Below are 25,689 nucleotides of genomic sequence, written 5' to 3' on the forward strand. Positions count from 1 at the left end.
CACATCATGTATTATCATCTGATCACACTGTAATTATATCACTTATGTCATCACCATGAGGCGGGGCTGACAACCTCTCATATATGGCGTGCAGACATGGTTGTCAGCAGTAAAAGATCGGCTGGTACTATAATATAAGGTGTGTGGTCTCATGTCAGCTTGTGCACTCACTGTGTACACACAATACTTATCCTGTATTATTCTCCAGAGCTGCACTCACCATTCTGCTGGTGCAGTCACTGTGTACATACATTACATTACTGATCCTGAGTTATATCCTGTATTATACTCCAGAGCTGCACTCACCATTCTGCTGGTGGGGTCACTGTGTAGCGATCTTTAGAACCAGCACAGATTTCAGTCTTATTCTTTAGTATCTTTCTATTTCCGGTGATGCTACAATGCGGGTTTATATCTAGCGACGGGGGTCTCCTAGCGGTGGATGCCTCCTTAGCACGTCTTTCCCCGCACTTTGCTCCCGTTATTTGGTAATGAATAAGGGGGGGGGGGGGAGTTTGTGTCCCGGTTCGGTGGCGCAGCCTCGATGTGAAGTTAATTATTTATCTTTCTATAAATAATTCATCTTATCAGATAAATAATTCAGAGTAAACAGCGCAGAGAAATGTTACTCAAGTGGTGCTGTCTGTGGAGAACGTGTCCCACTGATTATCTGGCGGCACGTTGTGGAGGAGAGCAGGAGGTGAGGACAGAACTTCGAGGGCAGGACAGGAGCCAGTTACCCCCCATGATGAGAGGCACAGGGGTATATACAGAACCACATCGGGACACTTGAGTCAAGAACACTGGAGTTATATGGGGCATAAAACAAGTCTGTGCACTCTGGAAAGGCAGCATATTGTATAGCAGAAAAAGATAAAACTGTCAGAGCAAGAAGGGTAATAATAACCAGTGTGCCATAAATATATTACAGATGGTGACCCAAATGATTCATGACTAGAACCCAAGCAATCCACGTCAGTGTTGATGCAGACCTTGATGTGCTTCACCCCGCAGCTGACCAGCTTGTTCGGCTGATAGAGATCCCACGAGATGTCAAAAATCTGGAAGAAAAACGGATAGTAGTGAGACATAACGCAGACAGCATCACAAGACACGGCTCCATGAGCAGGGGCCACAGTGCCAGCATGAAGCGGGGCCCTCACATCTACAGAAGATAACATATAGGCTGAAGACGTGATCTCCAACCTGTTAATGTCCAGCTCAGCCTGTCAGGACAAGATGGGAGTTATAGTTTTACAAGGACTGAAGAGCCACAGGTTGGAGAGCACTGGAATAGGAAATGGCGACCTGCATCTGATTACTTAGAACACTAGCTTGCAATTATACAAATATCACCATCAGATATATGGGGACTGTGATTTTGGTCTGTTGGGTGTCCCCCACTTTCTTATATACGCCCCTAGATAAACCCCCATACCCGGTCAGTGTGTCCCGGAGCCATAGAGAGCATCTTCCCTTTCCTCCAGTCCCATACACAAATCGTGTTCTTGGAGTCGAGGCCCACGGACACCAGACGCTGCATGGAGGAGAAGAGGCAAGATGAGAAGAGATAAGAGGTCATGGTTACATTTCCTACACAGTGAGGAGCAGTGTGCCTGCACCAAGACAAACCAACTCCAGTGCTATTAGGGACTGCCACCTGCATCAATCAATGGAGATCAGCAGGTCCATGCCCCCACCAATAGAGAGCAGCTGCCCCCCGTGCATCCACCAATAGAGAGCAGCTGGCCCCCCCTGTGCATCCACCAATAGAGAGCAGCTGGCCTCCCCCGTGCATTTACCAATAGAGAGCAGCTGCCCCCCCGTGCATCCACCAATAGAGAGCAGCTGGCCCCCCCTGTGCATCCACCAATAGAGAGCAGCTGGCCTCCCCCGTGCATTTACCAATAGAGAGCAGCTGGCCCCCCTGTGCATCCACCAACAGAGAACAAATGGACCTCCTCTGCATCCACCAATGGAGAGCAGCTGGCCCCCTCTGCATCCACCAATGGAGAGCAGCTGGGCCCCCTCTGCATCCACCAATAGAGAGCAGCTGGGCCTCTCTGCATCTACCAATAAAGAGCAGCTGGCCCTCTCTGCCTCCTCCAATAGAGAGCAGCTGAAACCCCTCTGCATCCACCAATAGAGAGCAGCTGGCCTCCCTCTGTATCCGCCAATGGAGAGCAGCTGGTCCCCTCTACATCCACCAAAGGAGAGCAGCTGGCCCTCTCTACATCCACCAATGGAGAGCAACTGGACCCCCTCTGCATCCACCAATGGAGAGCAGCTGGCCCTCTCTGCATCCACCAATGGAGAGCAGCTGGCCACCTCTGCATCTACCAATAGAGAGCAGCTGGCCCTCTCTGCATCCACCAATAGAGAGCAGCTGGCCTGCCTCTGCATCCACCAATAGAGAGCAGCTGGCCCCACTCTGTATCCACCAATAGAGAGAAGCTGGCCCATGCATCAACCAATGGAGAGCAGACGCTCTCCCGTGTACAGAAATGGAGAGCAGCTGGCCCTCTCTGCATCCACCAATGGAGAGCAGCTGGCTCTCTCTGCATCCACCAATAGAGAGCAGCTGGACCCCCTCTGCATCCACCAATAGAGAGCAGCTGGGCCTCTCTGCATCTACCAATAAAGAGCAGCTGGACCTCTCTGCCTCCTCCAATAGAGAGCAGCTGAAACCCCTCTGCATCCACCAATAGAGAGCAGCTGGCCTCCCTCTGTATCCGCCAATGGAGAGCAGCTGGTCCCCTCTACATCCACCAAAGGAGAGCAGCTGGCCCTCTCTACATCCACCAATGGAGAGCAACTGGACCCCCTCTGCATCCACCAATGGAGAGCAGCTGGCCCTCTCTGCATCCACCAATGGAGAGCAGCTGGCCACCTCTGCATCTACCAATAGAGAGCAGCTGGCCCTCTCTGCATCCACCAATAGAGAGCAGCTGGCCTGCCTCTGCATCCACCAATAGAGAGCAGCTGGCCCCACTCTGTATCCACCAATAGAGAGAAGCTGGCCCATGCATCAACCAATGGAGAGCAGACGCTCTCCCCGTGTACAGAAATGGAGAGCAGCTGGCCCTCTCTGCATCCACCAATGGAGAGCAGCTGGCTCTCTCTGCATCCACCAATAGAGAGCAGCTGGACCCCCTCTGCATCCACCAATAGAGAGCAGTTGGGCCCACTCTGTATCCACCAATAGAGAGAAGCTGGCCTCCCTCTGCATCCACCAATGGAGAGCAGCTGGCTCCACTCTGCATCCACCAATAGAGAGCAGCTCGTCCATGCATCAACCAATGGAGAGCAGACGCTCTCCCTGTGTACACCAATGGAGAGCAGCTGGCCCTCTCTGCATCCACCAATAGAGAGCAGCTGGACCCCCCTCTGCATCCACCAATAGAGAGCAGTTGGGCCCACTCTGTATCCATCGATAGAGAGAAGCTGGCCTCCCTCTGCATCCACCAATGGAGAGCAGCTGGCTCCACTCTGCATCCACCAATAGAGAGCAGCTGGCCCAGGCATCAACCAATGGAGAGCAGACGCTCTCCCCATGTACACCAATGGAGAACAGCTGGCCCTCTCTGCATCCACCAATAGAGAGCAGCTGGATCCCCTCTGCATCCACCAATAGAGAGCAGCTGGGCCCACTTTGTATCCACCAATAGAGAGAAGCTGGCCTTCCTCTGCATCCACCAATGGAGAGCAGCCAGCCCATGCACCCACCAATGGCAGAGAAGCAAAAACCCCAGCGCCCACCAATGGAGAGCAGTCGACGACCCCTGCACCCACCAATGGCAAAGCTGCAAAACCCTGTGCACCCACCAATGGCTAGCAGCCACCCCCTGAACCATGATGACTAACACCCTGCACTACGAGGACTAATCTCCTAAACTATATTAAATTGGGTAAGCCCCCATACATTGTACATACAGGTTACAGTATATCTCAGACGTGCACCCACCTGACCGTCCAGATCAAATGCCAGGCACGCGATCCCATGAGTGTGAACATCTTTCAGGATGGAGACTGTTTGCACGGAGTACGAATCCCACACGCAGATATATGGCTCCTTCCCAACTTGCCCAGTAGCCACCAGCAGCCTCTCGGGGTGCAGCGCCAAACTACAATGGAAGATACAACTTCAGCGACTGATCTCACATACAGTAGTAACGAATGACACCAAGAGAAAGCAACTGTAACCAGGCCTGTATAGGGGAGCTGCGTATGGTTTAGTATGGGGGTCGCCATCAACTTGTAAAAAGACATAGGATGGTAGATGCATGCCCCCGTAAATAATACAGCAGACTCACATGAGGCAATGCGGCACTATCAGCCTCAGGAGCGGAGTATGAGGTTTCTAGGATTAGCTCTTGATCAGGAGATGCGAGAGGAATATTTTGACTCAATGTATTGGCAAAAGCATAGCCTGTTAATATGTAATACAGACAGCAGGTTCCCTACAGTGTTAGGTTTACAAAGCCACCACCTGTAGGAATGGCGGCCAGCGCCTCCCAGCACCACAGACTCATTAGAATAAATGGTTAATAGATTAGTAAAAGACAGATAAACATTAACAAGGAGCACAGAGAACATCTATTACTGCAGATTATTCCTCCCAGGAGGCTCCTAAAGTCTGCACTGAATAATGGCACGGACAAGAAATGACGATCCACAGCTAAACAAGGAAAGCGAGCAGGATTCTCGAGCATCGGACAGTGAACACTCACACAAGACGTGGATGGTGATGCAATGTCCAGAACATGCACAAGACCCAGAAGAGGATGCAACGTTCAGAACTCTAGAACAGGGGTCCCCAACTCCAGTCCTCAAGGCCCACCAACATGTCATGTTTTCAGGATTTCCTTAGTCTTGCCCAGGTAATAATTGCATCACCTGTGCAATGCAAAGGAAATCCTGAAAACATGACCTGTTGGTGGGCCTTGAGGACTGGAGTTGGGGACCTCTGCTCTAGAACACATACAAGATCCGCGGGAAGAAGCAGTGTCTAGCACACTAGAAAATACACAAGATGGGGGAAAGAAACAATGTCCAGTACTCTAGAACAGAGGTCCCCAACTCCAGTCCTCAAGGCCCACCAACAGGTCATGTTTTCAGGATTTCCTTTGCATTGCACAGGTGATGCAATTATTACCTGGGCAAGACTAAGGAAATCCTGAAAACATGACATGTTGGTGGGCCTTGAGGACTGGAGTTGGGGACCTCTGCTCTAGAACATACACAAGACACGGGGGAAGAAGCAATGTTCAGCACTGAAGAGTACACACAAGACTGGGGGCAAGTCCAGTACTATAGGACTTACACAGAACCAGGGGGAAAAAGCAATGTCCAGAAGATACACAAAGTTGGGAGGAAGACACAAGTCCAACATAGTAGAACATACATAAAACCGGGGGAAGAAGCAATGTCCAGAACGTTACAACATACACAAGATCGAGGGAAGAAGCAATATCCAGTACTCTAGAACATACACAAAACCAGGGCAAGAAACAATGTCAAAAAATCTAGAACATACAAAAGACCGGAGGAAGAAGCAATGTCCAGAACTCTAGAACATAGACAAGATTGGGGGAATAAGCAATGTCCAGAACTCTAGAACATACACAAGACCGAGGGAAGAAGCAATGTTCAATACTCTAGAACATACACAAAACCAGGGGAAGAAGCAATGTGCAGAACTCTAGAACATACACAAGATCGGGGGAAGAAGCAATATCCAGTACTCTAGAACATACACAAAACCGGGGCAAGAAGCAATGTGCAGAACTCTAGAACATACACAAGACCGGGGGAAGAAGCAATGTGCAGAACTCTAGAACATACACAAGACCGGGGGAAGAAGCAATGTGCAGAACTCTAGAACATAGACAAGATTGGGGGAAGAAGCAATGTCCAGAACTCTAGAACAGAGGTCCCCAACTCCAGTCCTCAAGGCCCACCAACATGTCATGTTTTCAGGATTTCCTTAGTCTTGCCCAGGTAATAATTGCATCACCTGTGCAATGCAAAGGAAATCCTGAAAACATGACCTGTTGGTGGGCCTTGAGTTGGGGACCTCTGCTCTAGAACATACACAAGACCGGGGGAAGAAGCCATGTTCAGTACTCTAGAACATACACAAAACCAGGGGAAGAAGCAATGTGCAGAACTCTAGAACATACACAAGATCGGGGGAAGAAGCAATATCCAGTACTCTAGAACATACACAAGATCGGGGGAAGAAGCAATATCCAGTACTCTAGAACATACACAAGATTGGGGGAAGAAGCAATATCCAGTACTCTAGAACATACACAAAACCGGGGCAAGAAGCAATATGCAGAGCTCTAGAACATACACAAGACCGGGGGAAGAAGTAGAATTTAGAACCCTGTCACACTGGATAAGTGCACAACAACAGGAAGAGTTAGAATCTATTTCGTTTTGATCATCCGCCATCTTGTTGTGGTTTTCAGGCTGCTGGCTTTTTCCTCTGGTGCTGGGTTTGTCTTAGGTCAGGTGATTGCATCACCCTTTATTACCCAGCACCTGCCTCCCAGTCCATGCTGGACAACGGTGTTATCCGCTAAGAGTGCTGGCTTGGTGCCTTGTTAGCTTTCTGTGTTTGACATTGTGCAGTTCTGGGATCTCTAGTTCTGCCAGTTTTGTTATTGCCTTTCCCAGTCGTCCTGGGCTTACCCTCGTTAAAGGGAACCTGTCACCCCCAAAATCGAGGGTGAGCTAAGCCCCCCAGCATCAGGGGCTTATCTACAGCATTCTGGAATGCTGTAGATAAGCCCCTGATGTATCCTAAAAGAAAAAAAGGTTAGATTATACTCACCCAGGGGCGGTCCCGGTCCTGTCCAATGGGTGTCACGGTCCCGTCCGGCGCCTCCTATCTTCATCAGATGACGTCCTCTTCTGGTCTTCACGCTGCGGCTCTGGCGTATTTGGTCTGCCCTGTTGAGGGCAGAGCAAAGTACTGCAGTGCGCAGGCGCCGGGCCTCTCTGACCTTTCCCGGTTCCTGCGCACTGCAGTACTTTGCTTTGCCCTCAACAGGGCGGACAAAGTACGCCGGAGCCGCAGAGAGAAGACAAGAAGAGGACATCATCCTATGAAGATGGGAGGCCTGGACCGCGACGCCCACCGTATCGGACCGCCCGCCCAGGTGGGTATAATCTAACCTCTTTTTCTCATCTTTTAGGATACATCGGGGGCTTATCATACAGAATGCTGTAGATATGCCCCTGATGCCGGTGGGCTTAGCTCACCCTCGATTTTGGGGGTGACAGGTTCCCTTTAAAGATGCACAATCCTTTGCTGGACGGGTCGTCTAGTACTATAAGGTCCTGGGGTCAGGGGTGTTAATGTAAATGTTGTAATGTTCACGTCACTGCTATTGTGAAGAGGGAGCTACCTGAAGCCATTCAGGATTTCTGGAGGGTATTTTCGGAGGTCGAGTCGCTAGCTCTACCACCCCATAGAGATTACGACTGCGCTATTGAGTTCGTCCCAGGTGCTACTCTCCCTAAGGCCGGGGAGACACACAACGTATAATAATACGGTCCGTTTTACACGGACGAGAATCGCACAAATGTTTCCAAAATAGTGATCCCTGTGCAGTGCGAGGATGCCATTGCCTCGCATCAAATTATCCGTGTGACATCTGTATGGCATCCGTATGGCGAAATTTTCTCGCAGGCTTGCAAAATGGACATATAACGGTTTTCTTACCTGAAAATAATTTAAATCATCATCAAGAACACTATTTAATGGCCCTAAAACAGGTGGCAGCCACCAATCTATGCAGTACAGTCCCTGCTTGTGTTGGTGGATTTCTTCTTGCTGAGCAACATGTATGATCTACTGACTTTTAACACCACAGAGCGTGTGCTTTACAACTGGGTACTTTCCCAACAATTTGGGGAGCCATACCCAGTTATTGTAGATCCGAGGAGGCGGAGACGGATGTGGGTGCATCCACTTTTGAAGCAACGGATCAATAAAGGCCATTTCAACCGTCTGTATGCTGCTCTGAGGACACATCCGGACAAGTTCTTCAACTATTGTCGGATGAGGATACAAACGTTTGATATGTTGTTGGAGATTTTGCAATCAGGGATCACCAAGATGGACACCAGGATGCGCAAATCTATTTCTGCAGAGGAGCGCCTTATCCTTACCTTACGGTATGTAGAAAGCCTCTTTTTAGAAATTATGTTTTTACTTTCATGGTCTTACCCCTTTTTATAATTAGATCATTAAATTTTTACGTAGCTTCAACATCATTTGTGCTTTTATAATATTTTAGTTTATAGAACATCAAAGCCATCGCATGTCCTTAATGTTTGATTAAACATGGCTTCTTAGTTATCTAATTGTAGTTTTTGCCCATATAACACTGTAATGTGTTCCTTTTTTTTTTTTTTATAAAAAACATACTCTTGGGCGGCACGGTGGCACAGTGGTTAGCACTGCAGCCTTGCAGCGCTGGGGTCCTGGGTTCTAATCCCACCCAGGACAACATCTGCAAAGAGTTTGTATGTTCTCTCCGTGTTTGCGTGGGTTTCCTCCGGGCACTCCGGTTTCCTCCCACATTCCAAAGACATACTGATAGGGATTCTAGATTGTGAGCCCCATCTGGGACAGTGATGAAAATGTGTGCAAAAACTGTAAAGCGCTGCGGAATATGTTAGCGCTATATAAAGATTATTATTATACTCTGTTTTCTTTTAAATTCCTTGCCACTGGACTTTCATATGCGGCACTGCATTTAGAGTTTTTACTGGGAAAATCCACAATTTCTGGAATTGTGCGGGATACATGTTCGGAAATCTGGAGAAGACTCCATCAAGAGGTGATGCCTGAGCCTAAAATGGCAGACTGGTTACGTATTGCCCAAGGATTTCAGGACACGTGCCAGTTTCCACACTGTATTGGGGCTCTGGATGGAAAGCACATCCGTGTGCGTAAGCCGGCGAATTCAGGGGCCCATTTCTATAATTATAAACAGTTTTTCTCTGTAGTGCTGTTGGCCCTAGTCGACAGCAACGACAGGTTTATAATTGTAGATATTGGGGCCTATGGGAGAACTGGAGACTCTAGAGTCTTCAGTTCTTCCATTATGGGTCGGCAGCTGCGCAACAATGATTTGGATCTCCCACCCCCAAGTCACATACCAGGGGCTAATTTGGATGCGGTGCCTTACATGATGGTAGCAGATGAGGCATTTCAATTATCATGGAACGTCATGAGGCCCTATCCACGGAGAGGCCTAAACTACCGGCGGCAAATTTTTAATTTGCGTCTTTCCGGAGCCCGCCGTCTGGTCGAGTGTTCATTCGGCATTCTCAATGAAAAATGGCAGGTACTTCAGTCCGCAATTCAACTGAGTGACGGCAATGTCAATGGCGTGATAAAAGCATGTGTTGTTCTTCACAACTTTACAAGATACCATTGTGAAGGATTGGGACTGATCATCCCCCACAACAACCACGGTATGTTGGCAGTTATACTGTTCAGACTGACCGTTTGGTGTGGTTTTCCAGTGTTTGTTGCTGCAAAGAGGATCTGAGGTTTGTCCCCGATGGTGGGGTGATTCTTGGGTGGAATCATATAGAGGTGTAGTTCCGTTGGGAGCCCAGTTCTCGAACCGTACCTCATAAGGGACGGACACCCCGGATTGACCAGTGATTAAATTCTCTTTATAGTCAAAATATCCTGAATTCCTGATCACTGTTAGAATCAGGCGCGGTGAGGTGATCGAAGATGGGTAGGATGCGTAACTCAGGAATATATAGATATATATGTGTATTTCTAGAGGTATCCGGAGGGTTAGTTTGAGACGGCCCTCCTCCTTTCGCTGAGTACCGCGTTTTTGGGTTGTCCCAGAGGGGGACAGGTAAACCTAGTGAAACAAACTAAAACGGCCGCTCTGGTATTGTGCATGACTAAGTAAGGATATTTAGCTCTAAAGTAGAATCAGTTTCCGTGTGTGTGATGAATCTGATATTTTTAGCCCAAAGACGGGGAAAGAACTCTGTCAGGAATGCAGGAAAATATTCTCAATCATTGGTTTTTCTAAGGTGTTCTGGCATGTGAATTGTGTGATGAAGGTTTTGTAGAAATGAATTAATGAGACAGCTGTAGCTTAAAAATACCAAGCTATTGCACAACTCTTAGGGTAGATAGTAGAACACAGCTAGAAGAGTATAGCCCAATGGAATAAAACATAACTTTTACTAATAATATTAAAAAGTGGACAAAACAATACAAAATACAAATAAAAGTGCTCACGCCGAAAACCGTGCTCTAATAAAAAACTGGTTTGATCTCACCAATTATGGATGAAGGGTACCCATGCCAGTGATGAAGGGTCCCAGGGAGGGTCCAACAGTTGTAGGGTAAAGCAGAGGGAACGGGGGACCTGTTTCCTAAACCCCTGTCGTGCCCCAGCAGTAACTCCTGTCCTTACAAGAACAGGCCCAAGTGAGCCCTACTATGGACACCCCCCGCCGTATGTAATATGGTAGACACCTCCCTACGCGTTTCTTCTCCAATCGCGGAGATTCATCAGGGGAGTTTCAATGGCCAAGAGGCCTAGAGGTAGCTTAAAAGTCCATAAATGCTCAAAAGTCCATAAGTAAGGTAAGGTAAGGGATATTCGCAGTGGCTGTATGTTATCCCCAGCATAGGCAGTCCTATGTGATGTCTGCCACAGAAGGTGAGTCAGCTCACTATGGCGCCCGCTACCTCCTTATAAGCGAGGGACCACTCCCCCCCAGACCAATAGGATCACCCGTATCTGCCGCCATCCCCCTATGATACCTGAGTGGGCTGAGTCATGTCCACGCTGCGCTCCAGGTACTGGAGGGGTTGCGTTCCACTGTTGGAGCGGTGGAGCGCATTATGCGAGCGGCGCACCGGAAGTTACATTTTCAAGATGGCGCCGGCACTTCCGGTTTCGCCGGGACGAGCGGCCAGCAGCCCAGCGGTATGGGGGGATCCTGGCGTGCGTTCCAGTACCTGGAGCACAGCGTGGACATGACTCAGCCCACTCAGGTATCATAGGGGGATGGGGGCAGATACGGGTGATCCTATTGGTCTGGGGGGAGTGGTCCCTCGCTTATAAGGAGGTAGCGGGCGCCATACTGAGCTGACACCTTCTGTGGCAGACATCACATAGGACTGCCTATACTGGGGATAACATACAGCCACTGCGTATATCCCTTACCTTACTTATGGACTTTTGAGCATTTATGGACTTTTAAGCTACCTCTAGGCCTCTTGGCCATTGAAACTCCCCTGATGAATCTCCGCGATTGGAGAAGAAACGCGTAGGGAGGTGTCTACCATATTACATACGGCGAGGGGTGTCCATAGTAGGGCTCACTTGGGCCTGTTCTTGTAAGGACAGGAGTTACTGCTGGGGCACGACAGGGGTTTAGGAAACAGGTCCCCCGTTCCCTCTGCTTTACCCTACAACTATTGGACCCTCCCTGGGACCCTTCATCACTGGCATGGGTACCCTTCGTCCATAATTGGTGAGATCAAACCAGTTTTTTATTAGAGCACGGTTTTCGGCGTGAGCACTTTTATTTGTATTTTGTATTGTTTTGTCCACTTTTTAATATTATTAGTAAAAGTTATGTTTTATTCCATTGGGCTATACTCTTCTAGCTGTGTTCTAGAAATTAATTAAGTCTGAGAACTGCTGTATTCTGTTTCTGTGTAGATTTCCAAAATATCCGATGGGAGGGGTAGGTCAAACAGCTGCGCTATTGTTTTTCTTCTTTCTGTGTTGAGCAATGCTGTGATGTTCTTATCTGTTCCGTGTTTCTGGTATGGAGGGGGCGAGTCGCTGCGTTCTCTCGGAATTTTCTATCCTTGTGTAGTATGTGCTGGGAGATCTGTGTTTTGTTTAAAGCAATAGTACAAAATTGTATTGAATTAGAAAGAATTATTGGAAGTTTAAAGTAAAATATGGTGTCTTGTTTTAGAAGGAAACTTGTAAGTGATAGTTTGGTTATCAGTGTGATTGAAAGATTGGTAAAAGATTCACCTGCTTCAAGTTGAGTGGTTGATATATAGCAAATTAAGGATTAACAGAGGACGTGAATTTGGATTTGTTTTTGTTACGTTGAAAAAGGAAAGTTGTCTATTACTATGACAAAAACTGGATGTTTGTGGTGCAAGAAGGAACTGAGAAAGTGATTGAGGGTAATGTGTTGGAAAGACAAATAATTAAAAATAATAATCTGAAACAGGGGGTCTCCCCTTTAGGTAATATGGTCCCTCCCCAGGAAATCAAGCCTCTTCTCCCGACTGTAAGCCCTATGCCCCTTAACCCCAAGGCACCAATATATCCTGGACTGCCGAGAAGTTCTATGGGCTTCTTATGGTAGTATTTAAAATAAAGCCCATACACACCTTTTTGTAGTAGCTTTGATGTCCGGCCTTAAATCTGAATTGAAAAAGGCAATAATGTCAGTCAGACCCGATATTGAGACTTCCACTCCGGATGATGCATTAAAAGTAGTAAAAAAAAAAAAAAAGTTTTCAGAACTTAACCCATTCTGTATCAGCAGTGAAATTAGAGGTTAAATCAGCAGCTGCAGTGATCTTTGCTCACTCCCTAGCCCGCACCGCAGCTTCAAGGAGCAGGAACCGCAGCTTCAAGGACGCAGCTCCGTTCCTTATCAGTGGCCCAAGCAACAGACTTTAGGTCCTGCCCTCCCACCTTACACAAATCCAGTCCCATACTCCAATATCCCTTTTAAACCCTATGTCTGGGAATCTCCCTCGCTATGTTAATTTTCAGATCAAGAGCTTGTTTTAATTAGAGTAGATGGCAGACCCAATAAATATACTCTCACAAAACCCATCCCTGTGGGACCTTTCCCTGAAGTTACTGCTCAGTTCGTAATCTCTCCTTCATGTCCGGTAAATTTACTGAGGGCAGATTTATTATCACAGTTCCGCTCCAGAGTATAATTCCAAGATGATGGTCAAATGGTATTTACGTTATATAACCCCTATGCAGATGAACACAATGAGATGTATATCTTACACGCCCTTTCCACGGTTATGATGGCCCTGATAGGCCCAGATCCACCCCAATAATGCCTGTAGAACCAGTAAAAGTGTTTCTCAAATCTGGTGCCCCTTTGCCCAAAGTCCATCAGTACCCTTTGAAACATGATCAGGAGCAGGGCCTCAAGGGTCAAATACAAACGTTACTCGATAATGGTACCGTGTTTCCCCATGTAACACACGCCTTTGTTTCCCGTTAAGAAAAAGACCCCACCCGGCCAACCCCCTGTGTACTGGCTGGTACAAGATCTGCGAGCAGTTAATGCAGCTACTGTTCTGGAAACTCTGGTGCCTAATCCACATACTCTCTTGTCCCAGATACCTCAGGATGCTGTTTGGTTCACAGTCATTGACCTTGACAATGCCTTCTTCAGCATTCCTTTACACCCAGATTGCCAGTTTCTGTTTGCATTCACTTATCAGGGATGACAATTGATGTGGACAGTTATGCCACAAGGGGCCCAAAACAGTCCCAATCAGTTTGCAAAAATATGGGCGAGTGTCTTTAACCCTGGCAGTTCGAATATCCTTATGTCACGCTGCTTCAGTATGTGGGTAATCTTTTGTTGTGTGCACAGACAGAGCAGGAAGCCATTGTTGCCACTGTTAGCCTTCTCAAGTATCTGGCAGATCTGAACTGTCGGGTTTCGGCCTCGAAACTTCGGTTCTGCCTTGGTCAAGTGATATTTTTGGGTCACTGTCTCCTTCAGGGTGCCAGACACCTCACAGAAGAAAAATAGCCGTCAGCTCCCTTCCTTTCCCAAAAGATGAGACTGAACTCCAGCGTTTTCTTGGACTATGTACTTATTGTGTCAGTGGATACCGGACGCATCCCGCATAATGCAGCCTCTCTACAATGCCCTGAAAGACGGTTCAAGATATGTCGATGATTTTGGCAGATTCCACACCGGATACGCTGTTACTACGGAAGATACTGTAGTGCACGCAGCTGCACTCCCTCCCTCACTGTCAGGACAAGAAGCAGAACTTTAGGATCTGTCTACTGCATGTGTTCTGGCCAAAGACAGGCGGGCTAATATATACACGGACTCACAGTATGCATTTGGAATTGCTCATGATTTCGGAGCCCTATGGGCCAATCGAGGGTTTATTACTACCGCCGGGACTCCAGTGAAGAATGTTGAAGCTGTTAAAACCCTCATGGACTCAATCAAATTACCTACTCAGGTGGCCATTATCAAAGTTAAGGAGCATGGTACTATGGAACAGTCCACAGACTGGTGGTAACGCCTTTGCGGATATGCAAGCAAAAGCTGCTGCTCTCCTACCCGTTGAACAGACCATAGCAGCTATGGTGACCACACGCTCTCAGCGTAAACAGTTACAAGAAACACTGACTCTACAGGAACCTGATGATCCACGCCAGACTGAGGTTTTCTGTCGGACGCCGCGAGACCGCTTAATGACGATGCAGAGAATGTCCCCAAAGGAAGAGGTGAAGCGGTGGAAGGCTGATGGAGCACGTATGGACATGGTTTCTGGAAAAAGGACCAACTTGTGTGTCTCCCTAAGCGGATGTACCCTGCTATTGCCACGTGGGCACATGGGCCCACACATCGAGGAAAAAAAAAAAACAGGCCCTTGACCTGGTACAAAAATTCTACTGGACTCCAGGTGTTTCTACAGTCCTGACAGAACTCAACCGTGCATGTAACATCGGTCAGACCTGCAATCCCGGTCAACTTCAACGTGTACCCCCGAAGCATCTTGCTAAGCCCGACTATCCTTTCCAAAGGCTCCAGGTGGACCATATCACATTGCCTAAGTCTGGAAGGTATGAATATTGTCTGGTGGTTGTCGATATGTTCTCTAATTGGCCAGGAGCATTCTCCGTTACCAACGTGACTGCAAAGACCACAGCAAAGAAACTGGTGATGGAAGTTATATGCAGATATGGTGTTCCAGAAGTCGTTGAAAGTGACCAAGGCCCGGCCTTTTCTTCTCATGTGTATCAGGAGGTTCTGACAATGCTTGGATCCACTGTAGCCCTCCATACTCCGTACCATCCACAATCCAGTGGGAAAGTTAAGAGGCTGAACGGCACACTGAAGGGACAATTGACCAAAATGATGCAGGAGACTACGGCTCCATGGCCAGGGCTCTTACACATTCGTACTGCCCCTATTGCAAAACATGGCCTGTCCCCATATGAGATATTGTTTGGTGCTAGGTCCTCAGTTGCAAATTTCCAGTCTCAGTAGTTGTCAGAAGAAACTGACCGTGCTGTTCAATATGTTATTCAGCTTAGTAAAAATGTTGCTAACACCCATGTTTTAGTTTTTTTCTTCCCTTCCAGATTAAGCAGAAACCGACACTTGTCACAATTTGAAGCCTGGTGGTTTTGTGGTCTTGAAAAAGGCATGTCAGAAAACACAGACTAGAACCCTTGTATGACGGTCCCTACCAAGTCCTCCTCATTACTCCTATGTCAGTAAAGCTGGAAGGAAGGCCGACATGGATCCACGTATCGTAGTGCAAGCTGGTCAAACAGACTAGTAGCAAATAAGGGAACACAATGTTTTGGTTTTTCGTATTTCCATATAATAATATTGATAACCGCATGGGACAGCCTAAATTCCCCAACATCCTTGAATAATAAGTTTGTACAATATCATGAAAGATTAGTAGTACAGATGGGTATAGCCAATAAAATTGCCAGTTCTATTTTCATTTACCCTATGATTACACAAATATGGGATAAATTGCTTAGGACCACAGATTATCTAGATGATCAAATTTGGGGATATATTGGATATATACTTAATACTACTGTTGCTGTCCAAAACCAACTTATCATAGTCACTAATCAACACACTGTAGTACTGAACTACTTAACAGCAGCACAGGGTGGTATGTGTCAGGTTATTAGACCCACATGCTGTTATTATATAGATCCCAATAGTGCTCTAAAGTTAGAAGATATTCAAAGACTCAGAGATCAATATGATAAAGACAATGACCGTAATAGGGACAGTTGGTGGGCGGACACCTTCTCCTTTCTTAATCCAGCCAATTGGTTTGAGGGACTTGGGGGCTGGATAGCTGGAATCTTGCAAAGTTTGTTACACATCGTTGCCTTTATCCTTGTCATGTATGTAATACTAAAACTTGTTTTTTGGTGTATTTCTGCATGTATTAGGAAATTCTGCACTAAGACAACTAATGATGAAACCAAAAGCGTTGCCACCCCTGCTCTTCCCTACACCGATTTCACAAAGTTACCTGATGAAGATGTTGAAGCCAAGCGCATGGCTATCTTCAAAAGATCCCAACCACTGTTATCAATAAGTGTTATTCGTAAATTCTAGTATACAGGGGGGATGGGTACGCTGCAACAGCCATGGCTGGTAACATGGCACCAGTCATGTGAAGACCAGTACCCCTCGAGCTTATAGCTTGGGATAGTACCTCTGATGCTGGACATTAGTTAACAAAATTTATCTAGGGAGGAATGTGAAGGAACATATTAAGAAAGATTCTCCATTTTGTGCTTTTTGACTCCATTTTGTTGTTTTGATATAAATTTTGTTAGTAGACTAAAGTTTACAGATGTTATGAGACCTTGATGAGATCTTGATTGTTGCAATCTGCCAGGACATGAGACTGATGGTGCATTGTTCTACGAGACTTTGACGTACAGACTGTTCCTGCATTCTTATAGGTTAAGAACTGTGAACGTGTTCTTATGCTGATTGGTTGAAGTATAATTTCTATGACTATGAAAAGTCAGACAATAAACGGGGGCCCAGAGATCTGCTCGATCCCCCACACAGAGGCACACGTCTCCGTCTGGTCATTTTCAGTTGCCGGCAACGCCCTGTAGATTAATTTGGAAATCACTGAGTTAACCATGAAGGATCACTTTAGATCCTCCCTCGACACCATGATTGCCCATCATCTGCTGATGATAAAGTTGATTATGCAAATACTGTTTTGTCTACTACACGTGTTCTTCCTTCACGTCGTCAGCCCTCAGGCCTTAAAGTTCGTGATGAGTTAACAAATTATTTTGTGTCACCAGAGGGATCGACGGTCTGGCAAGACAATGCTGTTTTGCTTTAATCTTTAGTTATATTCTAACTTAATAAATATCATAATGTTCCTGTTTAAATTGTGTAGAATGTTTGTCCTTACAAAATACTTTTTTTTTTGTTAAGTAGTCACATTATGTATGTAGTCATAACAATACATAACACTCATATTTGTAAAACTATTTTTACTGCTCAAAGCATATATCTAGTAGCCAACAACAGATTCACATCATATGTAATTGTAGGCATATTAACCAGAGCAAACAAGAAAGCATAACATGCCAAGGGCACAAATAACATTACACCAAAAACAGCGTAAATGACAGGCAAAAAACTTGTTTCCAAAAATGACAGATTCTGGTAGGTTGGGGTGGTGATGGTGATGGCGGGTGTCCAGCATGTGCGGAACTTGGCCTAGGTGGATGACCAACCTGTCTGTCAACCTGTGGTATACCAGATATATATGGAGGGTGGTGTTGCAAAGATCTATCCTGTGTCTGAGGTAAAACTTGTTGCTGAGGGTAGAAGTGCATTAACTCCTGTGTATTGGATTGTCCCATTTGGTCATACCCCCCAATATGGTCATGTCGAGCAGACACATGTTGGGACCAGCCTCCAAACGTGTGTCTGTTCAAGTGGTCAGATTGGGCAGTTGCTGGATAATCATAAATTGGCCTAAGTAGTGTTTGTTGGTTGCTTTGGGCAGGCTGTTGTGGTGCTATACGTGGCGGGGGTGGTGCTGCGACTGGTTGTGTTTGTTCCTGTGGAAGGTCTTGCACCGCCAGAAGGTTTGTAGATGACATTTGCCAAGTTTCTAGGTAGTTAAACACAGGAGTAGGGTTGCTTGGGGGTGTTGCCGCAACTATGACTATTTGTAGACAACCTCTGGTCCGCAGCCTGAGCGAGTGCGGAATGGGACCTAAGTAGCGGGCAAGACTGCGGAAGTACGCTTCCTCCCCATCGTCATGGGCAGCCCTGGACAAATAGTCCAACACCCCTGTATCCACTTGCCTCCTGGTGCCAGTGGTAGAAGCCACCCTTCTGCGCCGACCACGGTGTGGTCTTGTAAGTAAGCTGTGGTGATGTATCCAGAGCCAAGGTTGGGCTGCTGCTGTGGGTGCCTTCCTCCACCTCTGGATTGGCCTCCTGTGTGGCAGAAGACGCTGCTGCTGGTTGTGCTGGTGGTGGTTGGTTGTTGCTTGTTATTTGGCCAGATGGTCCAGCCATTTCGGCACCTTCACCATCGGGGTCAATCACCACCTCGGAGTCAGATGCAGTCTCCCTTTCTGTCAGATTTGACTCTGTTCTGGATTTTAAAAAATGTTTATAAAAAAAATTAAAAAACATATTGACGTTATAACATGTGTTCAAAATTTTGTGACATGCATGCACTTACGGTCTGAGCTCCATCACCGGTGCAAGAAAATTAAGACGCTCAAAATAAAAATATTTTCTTCTTTTGGGGGCTGCATCACAACTACGCCCAAAAAGTTGACGTTCACGCCGCTATTGGTCCCTGCAACTCCGCCAGCATCTATTGACATCATTCACTGCAAAGAAACACAAGAATAGTTTTAACTACCAAGCACATAACTCCAACAGGTACAGGGATTGCAATCGCACACGGGCCCTGGAGCCTAGGGGGACATAAAAGTCCCTTTGTCCTATATAAAAGGACTATTGCTAGTACATTTAAACAATATTTGTGAGATTTTAACATTAACCTCACTAATAAACACACCACATATGATGTGTTCATGGTTAGTTTTATCAGGAACCCAATTTTATACACAATTTTGGTAAAGGATGGTACTTACAAATTTCTTGCTGAACATCATGAGGTCGCTCATTAAAATCAGGGAACATGTGGCGACAGATTGCCCTCCATGCTGCGTCTTTACGTGCACGGTCCGCATAATGTGCGTCGCGTTGGTCCCATAATTCTGGCCTATCATGGACCAGAGCAATCAGCATCTCCACGTTTATATGCCTGGCCATGCTGCTGCACAGTACACTCCGTGGAGGTGTGCTTCCTGCTTTTCAATCCAGCGTGGCCAAGAAATTTGCATGCCAAAGTTTCCTGATAATGGATGATTCAATTTCCTGTCACCTGGAGAAGTCTTCCGTATCTCTCGCAATGCACACGCATGGTCCATGTGTAATCCGATTTTTTTCTCGCACCCATAGACTTGCATTGGCGATTCTCGGCCGAGATACGCTGACAATCGCAGCATGCTGCGATTTCACTCGGATCCTGAATACGGCCGAGAAAACAACGGATAATAGGAGCTGCCCCATAGATTAACATTGAGCCGAGTGCTATGCAATTTTTTAGCGCATTGCACTCGTCCGTATTACGGTCTAGTGTGACCCCAGCCTAAGAGTCGTTTATTTAATCTGACCATTCCCGAGAGGGAGGCCTTAAAGGAATACCTACAGACTAGTTTAGCTGCAGGTCATATAAGACCCTCTAAGTCCCCTGTGGCCGTAGGATTTTTTTTTGTCAAAAAAAGGATGGGGGGTCATAGTCCGTGTCTGAATTTTAGGGAGATTAATAAGATCACTGTGCGCAATCCTTACCCGTTGCCGCTAATTCTGGATTTGTTTAGCCAACTAACCAGAGCAAAGTGGTTCTCTAAAATCGACCTTCGTGGGGCATATAATTTGCTGCGGGTGAAGGGCGATAAATGGAAGACAGCTTTTAACCCCTTTCTGACATATGACGTACTATCCCGTCGAGGTGGTATGGGCCCACATGACCACTGACGGGATAGTATGTCATCACCGATCAGCCGCACTCACGAGGGGAGCACGTCCGATAGGGGCCGGGTGTCAGCTGACTATCACAGCTGACATCCGGCACTATGTGCCAGGAGCGGCCACGGACTGCTCATGGCACATTGACCCCCGAAACACTGCGATCAAACATGATTGCAGCATTCCGGCAGCATAGGGAAGCGTCGCGCAGGGAGGGGGCTCCCTGCGTGCTTCACTAAGACCTTCGGAGCAACATGATGTGATCGCGTTGCTCCGAGGATCTCCTACCTCCTCCTCCCTGCAGGCCCCGGATCCAAAATGGCAGTGGGGCTCCTTCCGGGTCCTGCAGAGAGGCAGCTTGCAAGCACCTGCTCAGAGCAGGCGCCAGCAAGCCTCCTGTAGTTCCTGTCAGATTGCTGATCTGACACAGTGCGCTGCAAAGTGTCAGATCAGCGATCTGTCACTATATAGTCATGTCCCCCCTGGGACAAAGTAAACAAGTAAAAAGAAAATATTTACAAGTGTAAAAAAAAAAATCCTAAATAAAGAAAAAAAAATACTGTTCCAACAAATACATTTCTTTATCTAAAAAAAACCAAAACAATAAAGTATACATATTTAGTATCACCGTGTCCGTAACGACCCGACCTATAAAACTGTCCCACTAGTTAACCCCTTCAGTGAACATCGTTAAAAAAAAAAAAAAAACAACGCTTTATTATCATACCGCCGAACAAAATGTGGAATAACACGCGATCAAAATGAGGGATATAAAAAACATGGTACCGCTGAAAACGTCATCTTGTCCCGCAAAAAACGAGCCACCATACAGCATTTATCAGCAAAAAAATAAAAAAGTTATAGTCCTCAGAATAAGGCGATGCAAAAATAATAATTTTTTATATAAAATAGTTTTTATCGTATAAAAGCGCCAAAACATAAAAAAAATTATATAAATGAGGCATCGCTGTACTCGTACTGACCTGAAAAATAAAACTGCTTTATCAATTTTACCAAACGTGGAAATGGTATAAACACCCCCCGCCCCCCCAAAAAGAAATTCATGAATTGCTGGTTTTTGGTCATTCTGCCTCACAAAAATCAGAATAAAAAGCGATCAAAAAATGTCACGTGCCCGAAAATGGTACCAATAAAAACGTCAACTCGTCCCACAAAAAACAAGACCTCACATGACTCTGGACCAAAATATGGAAAAATTATAGCTTTGAAAATGTGGAGACGCAAAAACAATTTTTTGCAATAAAAAGCGTCTATTAGTGTGTGACAGCTGCCAATCATAAAAATCCGCTAAAACCCCCGCTATAAATAGTAAATCAAACCCCCCTTCATCACCCTCTTAGTTAGGGAAAAATAATAAAATAAAATGTATTTATTTCCATTTTCCCATTAGGGTTAGGGTTGGGGCTAAAGTTAGGGTTAGGGCTAAAGTTGGGGATGGGGCTAAAGTTAGGGATAGGGTTAGGATTACATTTACGGTTGGGGCTGTGTCAGGGTTAGGGGTGTGGTTAGGGTTATGGTTGGGATTAGGGGTGTCTTGGAGTTAGGGGAGTGGTTAGGGGTGTGTTGGGGTTAGGGGTATGGTTGGGATTAGGGTTAGGGGCGTGTTCGGGTTATGGTTAGGATTAGGGGCGTGTTTGGGTTTCAGTTAGAATTGGGGGGTTTCCACTGTTTAGGCACATCAGGGGCTCTCCAAACGCGACATGGCGTCCTATCTCAATTCCAGTCAATTTTGCATTGAAAAGTCAAACGGCGCTCCTTCCCTTCCAAGCTCTGCCATGCGCCCAAACAGTGGTTTACCCCCACATATTGGGTATCAGCGTACTCAGGACAAATTGCACAACAACTTTTGGGGTCCAATTTCTCCTGTTACCCTTGGTAAAATAAAACAAATTGGAGCTGAATTAAATTTTTTGTGAAGAAAAGTTAAATGTTCATTTTTTGTTAAACATTCCAAAAATTCCTGTGAAACACCTGAAGGGTTAATAAACTTCTTGAATGTGGTTTTGAGCACCTTGAGGGATGCAGTTTTAAGAATGGTGTCACACTTGGGTATTTTCTATCATATAGACCCCTCAAAGTGACTTCAAATGTGATGTGGTCCCTAAAAAAAACCAGTGTTGTAAAAATGAGAAATTGCTGGTCAACTTTTAACCCTTATAACTCCCTAACAAAAAAAAATTTGGTTCCAAAAATTGTGCTGATGTAAAGTAGACATGTGGGAAATGTTACTTATTAAGTATTTTGTATGACATATCTGTGATTTAAGGGCATGAAAATTCAAATTTGGAAAATTGCGAAATTTTCAAAATTTTTGCCAAATTTCCGTTTTTTTCACAAATAAACGCAAGTAATATCACAGAAATGGGACAGTGGTCAGAATTGTAAAAATTGGGCCGGTCAATAACGTGCAAACCACCCTTGGGGCTAAAGGGGTTAAAACCCCGGTAGGTCATTTTGAATGTCTGGTGATGCTTTTTGGCCTTACGAATGCGCTTGCGTTTTTTCAAAATTTCATTAATGACATTCTGAGGCCGTTGATCGGTAGAAGTGTTATGGTTTATTTGGATGATATTTTGATTTACTCACCCGATCTGGAGTCGCATTGGCAGAGATTCTGCGAAGTTCTACAGATTTTGAGCGAAAACACACTCTTTGCTAAATTGGAGAAGTGCGAGTTTGCAGTACAGAAAATTAGTTTTTTGGGGTACTTTGTCTCCAGTGATGGGTATGAGATGGACCCGGTGAAGGTTCAGTAAGTTTTGGAGTGGCCTAGTCTTGAATGTTTAACATCGGTTCAAAGATTTTTAGGGTTTGCTAACTTTTATAGAAAATTCATAGAGAATTTTTCTGTTATCGCTAAACCTATAACTGACCTCACCAAGAAGGGTTCTAATACTGTCCAATGGTCCTCTGAGGCTGTTAAGGCTTTTGAGCATCTCAAGGTGAGGTTTAGCTCTGCTCCTGTTTTGATCCAGACCAATGAGACTAAGCCATTTCTGGTAGCGGTGGATGCCTCATCGGTAGGGGTGGGGGCAGTTCTGTCCAAGGAGGGATAGAATGGGGTGCGTCCCTGTGCTTTATTTTCTAAAAAATTTTCACAGACTGAGCTCAACTATGATGTTGGGAACCGAGAGTTGCTGCCTATTAAACTCGTGTTTGAGCATTGGCGACATTTTTTGGAGGGGGCTAGACATCTGATACAGGTTTTTACTGATCATAAGAATCTGATATATCTGGATGCTGCTAAACGTTTGAATGCGCATCAAGCTAGGTGGGCACTGTTTTTTGCCCGCTTCCATTTCTCTGTAACTTATATCCCTGGGACAAAGAATGCTTTGTCTCATAGTTTCTCTCCAGCTGTTAATACTGAGAAGGAGGAATGTATTTTGCAGAAAAGGGTGGTGGTGGCACCATTGGGTTCTGAGTTGGAGAATAGCATCTTTGAAGCCCAGAATGCTGCACCAAGAAACACTCCGTATGGTAAATTATTTGTGCCTAGAGCCTTGAGGAGAGCTTTGTTTGCTGAATGTCATGAGTCTCGTTTGGCAGGTCATCCAGGGATTTAGAAAGTCTAGAAAGTCAATCGGTCGAAGTTTCTGGTGGCCAGGGTGGCAAAGAGAAATGATCAAGTGGGTGCATCAGTGTACCGTGTGCGCTAGGTCTAAAGCCTCACATGCCCCGGCTGCAGGGTTGCTTTGCCCTTTGGAGGTTCCTAGTTCACCATGGACGCATCTTGCTATGGATTTTATCACCGATCTGCCAGTCTCTGAGGGTTTTTATGTCATCTGGGTTGTTGTGGATCGTTTAGTAAGATGTGTCATTTGGTTCCGTTCAATAAATTACCCTGCAACAAGATTCTAGCTAAGGCATTTGTGAAAGAGATTGTCAGGCTCCATGGTGTTCCCACAGACATTGTTTTCGATAGGGGACCACAGTTTGTGGCTTGTTTTTGGCATGCTTTTTGCGACAGATTAAAGGTTCATTTGTCATTTTCGTCAGGTTATCATCCGGAGTTCAATGGACAGACCGAAAGAAAGAACCAGGACGTCGAACAGTTTTTGAGATGTTTTGTAGCAGACAATCAGGAGATGTGGTCGGAATATCACCACTAGCTGAGTTTGCTCTTAATAATCATACGTCTTCCTCGGCTGGGTATTCTCCTTTTTTTTGCTGTACAGGGAGACATCCATCTTTCGGTCCGTTTTCAAAGATTGGGGCAGCGGTGCCTGAGGAGGGGAGTTTTTCTGGAAATTTGGAAAGGGTTTGGACCAGTGTACATCATAATTTGAAAGAGGCGGATAGGAGGTCACATAAAGATTTTGACAAGAAAAGAAGGGAGGCCTTGCTTGCAGTTGGGGACATGGTCTGGTTGTCCTCTAGGAATTTGCGTTTGAAGATCCCTTCTAAAAAACTGAGGCCCAAGTTTGTAGGACACTTCAAAGCGGTTCAGGTTGTCAACTCGGCAGCGGTGATTAATTCAGTTTTTCGTGTATCTTTACTGAAGAGAGTTGACATGCCAGATAATGAGACTATGCCGATTGTTCCTCCAATTGATGAGGACGGCGAGTTTGAGATTTCATGCATTCTAGATTCCAGGTGGCACAGAGGAAGGTTGCAGTATCTCGTGTCCTGGAAGGGTTTCGGTCCCGAGGATAACTCCTGGGTGAAAGCTGAGGATATCTCAGCCTCAAGGCTGATTAAGGCTTTTCACAGATTTCCGAATAGAGCTCGGCCAAGAGGATCCGGAGGATCCTCGTAAAAGGGGAGGTACTGTTAGCATCTATTTCGTTTTGACCATCCGCCATCTTGGTGTGGTTTTCAGGCTGCTGGGCTTTTCCCTCTGGTGCTGGGTTTGTCCTAGGTCAGGTGATTGCATCACCCTTTATTACCGAGCACCTGCCTCCCAGTCCTTGCTGGACAACGGTGTTAATCCACTAGTGTTCTGGCTTGATGCCTTGTTAGCTTTCTGTGTTTGATATTGTGCAGTTCTGGGATCTCTAGTTCTGCCAGTTTTGTTTTTGGCTTTCCTTTTCTTTCTGCGGCTGCCTCTATTTTCCTACTAGGAGGTTACCTGTTTTTGTTCCCAGTCCCTAGATCTTTCAGGGACCCCCTTACCCCCTACCTGTAAGTCTTCGTTTGAGTCTAGCTTAGGAAACGTAGGTGGGTCTATTCACAAGGAGTAGGTCGTCCACTCCATCGTAAGGTTTCAGCCTAGTCCTAGTACAGGGTCAGCTGTTCCCCCTTCTACCCTAGTCCTGAGATGCAGATCCGTAAAAGTTAAGGGGAGCCCAAATACTAGGGAAGAGGGGAATGTATTCCCCTAGGCAGATGTAAAATCACCATGTCTACCCTAAACGTCCCTATATAGGTTCTGCACCTATCGCCTATCTCTGCCTGACCCTAGCAATAGGCCCTACATAGGGAGGGGATGGGGTGTTCACTAGTCAGTCCCCACTAAAACTAAAGACAGGGAGGGAAGACGGATGGTGGGTAAAACGCTTGAGAAGACAACTGATGTCACGTCAGCAATCCACCAAGGGTCCTCAGGGAAAGACACTAACCCACTCCTAGAACTTCCAACAAGACTGAGGCAAATAGGAGCTAACACCTGCACCATGCTGCAGAAATTAACTGTATTTAAACCTTCAGCACAGGTGTGTGATTATCAGCAGAAGGAGGAGGTAACTATTGGGTCATAGAGGGAGAAGGATATTGCTTCATAACAGAGATGAAAAAATCAAGAAGGTGCTTGAGCTAAGCGCAAAG

General features: G+C 46.1%; 1 protein-coding gene across 2 annotated transcripts in view; it reads right to left on the bottom strand.

Annotated features, from left to right (window-relative positions):
- Nucleotides 1–25,689, bottom strand: part of EML5 (EMAP like 5) — a 225,207-nt gene that overhangs the window by 80,932 nt on the left and 118,586 nt on the right. For both annotated transcript variants that reach the window (XM_069736471.1, XM_069736479.1), the window contains exons 2-4: nucleotides 3,965–4,124; nucleotides 1,439–1,537; nucleotides 993–1,061 (exon numbers count right to left, since the gene is read on the bottom strand). In XM_069736471.1, the coding sequence (XP_069592572.1) occupies nucleotides 993–1,061; nucleotides 1,439–1,537; nucleotides 3,965–4,124 (328 nt within the window). The remainder of the gene's footprint in view (nucleotides 1–992; nucleotides 1,062–1,438; nucleotides 1,538–3,964; nucleotides 4,125–25,689) is intronic.

The sequence above is a fragment of the Ranitomeya imitator genome, chromosome 1, assembly GCF_032444005.1.
Source record: "Ranitomeya imitator isolate aRanImi1 chromosome 1, aRanImi1.pri, whole genome shotgun sequence".
Taxonomy (NCBI): domain Eukaryota; kingdom Metazoa; phylum Chordata; class Amphibia; order Anura; family Dendrobatidae; genus Ranitomeya; species Ranitomeya imitator.